The sequence below is a fragment of the Hordeum vulgare genome, chromosome 6H, assembly GCF_904849725.1.
Source record: "Hordeum vulgare subsp. vulgare chromosome 6H, MorexV3_pseudomolecules_assembly, whole genome shotgun sequence".
Lineage (NCBI taxonomy): Eukaryota > Viridiplantae > Streptophyta > Magnoliopsida > Poales > Poaceae > Hordeum > Hordeum vulgare.
The window spans coordinates 15,541,180-15,545,815 of NC_058523.1; the positions used below are offsets into that span (position 1 = coordinate 15,541,180).

General features: G+C 46.3%; 2 protein-coding genes across 2 annotated transcripts; one reads left to right on the forward strand and one right to left on the reverse strand.

The window, feature by feature from the left end:
* Positions 1-748: 748 nt before the first annotated feature.
* LOC123405521 (ervatamin-C-like) lies at positions 749-1,860 on the reverse strand. The gene has a single exon (XM_045099177.1). It carries the CDS (start codon positions 1,851-1,853, stop codon positions 753-755), a length of 1,101 nt encoding a protein of 366 aa, XP_044955112.1. The 5' UTR covers positions 1,854-1,860; the 3' UTR covers positions 749-752.
* Positions 1,861-3,732: 1,872 nt separating this feature from the next.
* On the forward strand, positions 3,733-4,326 carry LOC123401670 (histone H2B.3-like). Its single transcript, XM_045095515.1, has one exon. It carries the CDS (start codon positions 3,794-3,796, stop codon positions 4,196-4,198), a length of 405 nt encoding a protein of 134 aa, XP_044951450.1. The 5' UTR covers positions 3,733-3,793; the 3' UTR covers positions 4,199-4,326.
* Positions 4,327-4,636: the final 310 nt, after the last annotated feature.

Genomic DNA, 4,636 nt, shown 5'->3' on the forward strand with positions numbered 1-4,636 from the left:
AGAATCTTTGTTGTATTAGCATATATTGTATGCATTAATACTGAAAAATATTATACTCAACCAAAATTGGATGATAGAGACAACATCAATTGATCATGGTTATATCTTTTCTTATTTGGTGTTGTGTTTTAATAGCGATTCAATTCCTTTTCTTGTTTTATGAAAGTAAATGAGAATGGCGTTTTGGAGGCCGAGCTTCATGGAGGCCTTTATTTTTGAAAAATTCAAATTCAAATTTTTATGGTTCAAAAAAATTCTGAAAAAAAATATGCATGTATGTAAGGATGTAACCGACATGTGTGTAAAATTTCAGGTCAAAATACTTTAAAACATGATCTGTACAAAAAAGACAAATCCATGGTCTGAAATGATGAATAGTAACATGTGTTAAATAGCCTCAGATTTGTCTTTTTTGCACAGCCCTCATTTCAACGTATTATTTTCTGAAAATTTACACACTTGTGTATTATACCTTCATTTATCTATTTATTGTTTTTCAGAATTTTTTGAAATATTAAAATACAAATTTTCACTGAATTTGAAATTTGAATTTAAAGGCCTCCAGTGAGCTCGGGAGCCAAAAGCAATATTCGAAAGTAAATTGTCTATATTAGCTATATAGTATCATAGACATCACCTCCAAAAAGGTAAAATTAGCATGTCTTGTTGTATAATAGAACACATAATAACGGTCCATACATGTTTGGGCTCATGTTAACATCGCTCTCTATACACAGACCGTTAATTTCTCTTCACGATATCATTGTACCTTTCCTACTAAATTTTACTGGGTAAGATGCGTCTATGAGGATGCCACAGATGCCTCCCTTGGGCTGACCTTTTAGCCTGCGTGCTATACGGATGTAGCCGTTTTCACCCCAGTCTGTCCCCCATGAGTTTTTCACAATCCAATATCTTACGGGGTTCTTATACTCGTGTGAGGTGCCATAGCCCACCACTGTCATTTCATGGTCGAGGTTTGTCCCACATGGCCCCACGAAGACGCCTCTCCCATAGCGTAGGAGGGCTGTCGAGTTCGAATCAACTCCCACCACCACAGGTTGGGTTGCCACCGCCTGTTCCAGCGCCACCACCTCATTCGGCACCACCTGCTTGTAGCCATCGATGGTGACGACCGGGTTCCGATTTGGCTTGGGCACCGAGCAGTGCCCGTTCTCATGGCCAACATAGGGGTACTTAGCCTCTGTTTCGATGCCGCCCGATTGCATTATGTACTTGAAGCCTAACTTCGCGAATCCACCATTACACCCTCCGTTCCCTTTGTCGCAGTCCACGAGTTGTTGCGCGGACAACGATGTTAGGTTCCTGGTCCTGATGAAGTTGATGCCCTCCACCGCTGCCGTTGCCGCGAACGCCCAACAGGAACCGCAGTATGTTCCTTGCAACTTCACGCTTGTCACCGCTGACGGGCCTCTGCGCCAATCCACGGATGCCGGGAGGCCCTTGCGGCTGACGAGGGCGTCGCGCCTGAACGGGCCGTGTCGCCGCCGGTGCTTCCGGCCATCAGACTTGATGTTGGAGCAGTGGCCATAAGCACGATGGACCTCTTCATCGGTCATGTCGGCGAAGAGGTTGAGGCTCAGTTTGTAGGGTGTGTCACCTTGGTTGAACTTGTGGATCATGCGTGCATTCTCCTTGAAGACCTTGAAGCGCCGGGCCTTGTCGTCGAGGTCGCGTGTCACACTGTAGTGCTCATACCAGCGCTCATATAGCTCCTGCAAGGAATCCTCCGACGCCAGGTCCTTGTGCTTGATGTCCATGGCGATCACCCCCGATGTAGTGGCAGCCAGCACAATGGTCACAAGTAGCATAATCGCAAGTGCTCTTTCCATTGTTGTGTATAAGTTGCTTCGAGTGTCCTAGGATACGTAGCGATGGACCTCCTTATATGGAAAATTTTCATCATGGACGTACGCTAGTGGAACGACCATTCAGGAAAGGTTGTCACTGAAAATTTCGTGCTGGATGGTGAATCAGATAGTAATTGTGCAAATCTTGTGCATTTCATGTAGATCTTAACCGATCCTAACATATTCTAATCGTCTAGGGAATAAAGAACCATCAACCATGCATGCAGCCTCCTAGAAATGGTAGAGAAAAGGTAAATGTGAAGATCATGTTCTTGTTACTCACACCTAGAAAATCTGCCAATTTATTATGGTACAAAGGGAGTAATATATAATTATTGAAACAAGAAGCAAATAAGCCACCATATTCATTTCGTATATGTTTAAAATATCTAATCCATTGATTGTAAACATTAATGGTCTAAATTTAGATTTAAAAATAAATAAATTTATATCCCGGTTGATTAGATGCTATGGACACGATCCATCGATTTCCGTTGACCTCCATATACTCCAAGTTGACAAAGATGCTAAACGCCGGGTATTAATTACATGCTTTTAGAGGTTGTTTCCATCTAACCAAACCTGCTCCACACCCCTCCCCCCCTTCTATTTTTCAGGTGGGTGGGGCTCAACCTCCCCCCTTAACCCAATCAAAACCTACTAAGTCAGAGTCACTCCGTAAAACCTCCGTATTAAGTCCGTAAATATAGCATTGTTGTCACATCTAATGTATAGTCTAGGTATGTGGGGTGAAGTCAAATGTGCTACTTACGGGCGAGTGTTACGGAAAACATGCCAAGAGCCATGCACCGTCCATGCCAAAAGTGCTGCTGATGCCGTTGTCATCGCTGGCAAGATCGTCGGGCTTCGAGGCCTCCCTTACTCTCACGCTCACCTCTAGTAGGCCGTTGAGACGCACCCCGTAATAGCAGCTGCGCCCTCACAAGCATGTTGACGCCCCCCATGTGGATGCTAGCCTCGCGCCACTTTTGCAGGTGCGATAGGTCGTGTTCATCAGTGCACTGACTTCATCACCGCAAAAATACTAGATGGCGTCAAAATCTTGACCATCGGAGGCATCACATTGCAATGCATGAGTGCATGGATGCACCCTGGAGCCTGGACCCTAGAGGTCGTGTCAAGGCAACACCAATGGCAAAGGCGGTAGTGTTGGTTTTGCCGCTGCGGCAACATTGTAAAACACTTGAGGATTTAGTGTTGACAGTCTTCGTAGCAACTTCAAAAAGTGCACATGGTGACTGATCGAAATCTGAACAATCGACCAACGCCTATAGTTGACTCTTTAAAAAGTGCGTGTAGCGTGTCTCGCCTAAAAAAACACATATGGTTTGCTTATAAAAAGACAGCTTCCCGTAGCTTCTACTGGCTGACGCGTGGACATGCGGTAGATGGTCACAATAAAATAAGACCGTGTGGTTCGGTTGGCCGAGTGACGTGTAGAGACGCGGCGGACACTGAGGTGACGCGTGTGACGTTTTATTTATGTCCACATCGACGCAAATGCCGTCCAGATTTAAACCGAAATGCATTGACGTGGACGTCAATGCAAACATAATTTAAATTATTGGATTGATTTTTTTTCTCTGATTTGATAAAAAAAATGAACGGACGATGCATGGGTGGGTGCATGGCCACGATCGTTCACCATCCGCCGCCCACAGTCCCCGTCATGCACGTTTCGGCCATGTCACCGATCCTCACCAAAGCACATCTGGACCGTCCACCCCAAACATCAACTGACGGCTGAAACCACTCCACGCCATCAATCCGAGGCACCCACAGCCTCCTACTCCCTGTTTCCTACTCCTACATAAATCTCGCCGCTCCCTCCGTCTCTCCACATCTCGCCATCTGAAGCACCTTCGATCCAAACCCTCGAATCAGCAGCAGCAGCCGCGTCCATGGCACCCAAGGCGGAGAAGAAGCCGGTGGCGACCGAGAAGTCCCCGGCGGCGAAGAAGCCGGCTGCCGGCAAGACGGCGTCCAAGGAGGGCGGCGAGAAGAAGGGCAAGAAGAAGTCCAAGAAAAGCGTTGAGACGTACAAGATCTACATCTTCAAGGTTCTGAAGCAGGTGCACCCCGACATCGGCATCTCCTCCAAGGCCATGTCCATCATGAACTCCTTCATCAACGACATCTTTGAGAAGCTCGCCGGCGAGTCCGCCAAGCTCGCGCGATACAACAAGAAGCCCACCATCACCTCCCGGGAGATCCAGACCTCCGTTCGCCTTGTCCTCCCCGGCGAGCTAGCCAAGCATGCTGTGTCCGAGGGCACCAAGGCTGTCACCAAGTTCACCTCAGCCTAGGCGTCTTCCTTTGCTCATGGATGCATTGTATTATGTATGTAGTTAGCTGTAAGACTGTGTTCTGAATTTGTAATCTGTTGCTGCTTGTTGGTCTGAAGAAATATTCATATTCTTACCGCTTGAAGAAATATTGCGTGTCATATCAGATTCTTCTCCCTGTCTTGCTTTTTACTACTCGATTTCATTTGGAAGGGGATGCGTACCACATGATGAAATTCTTCATTTTTCTTCCCTGCAGATACGGCCTCTGAAGTTGCACGGAGCTTGCCTCTGTTCTCATTTTAATTCTGTGCCGTTAGCTGCAGCTTGTATTTCTGGTTACAATTCGTGATGTTTTTAGTACTGTCCATGTGTTGTGAGGCAACTAGCCTTGATTCAGATGAACATGCAGATTTTGTGCTCTCCGTTGCACAATGTTATGAGGTGTGACAATGGAAA

Coding starts and splice junctions, on each gene's coding strand:
- LOC123405521 (XM_045099177.1), bottom strand. CDS start 1,853: ATGGAAAGAGCACTTGCGATTATGCTACTTGTGACCATTGTGCTGGCT.
- LOC123401670 (XM_045095515.1), top strand. CDS start 3,794: ATGGCACCCAAGGCGGAGAAGAAGCCGGTGGCGACCGAGAAGTCCCCG.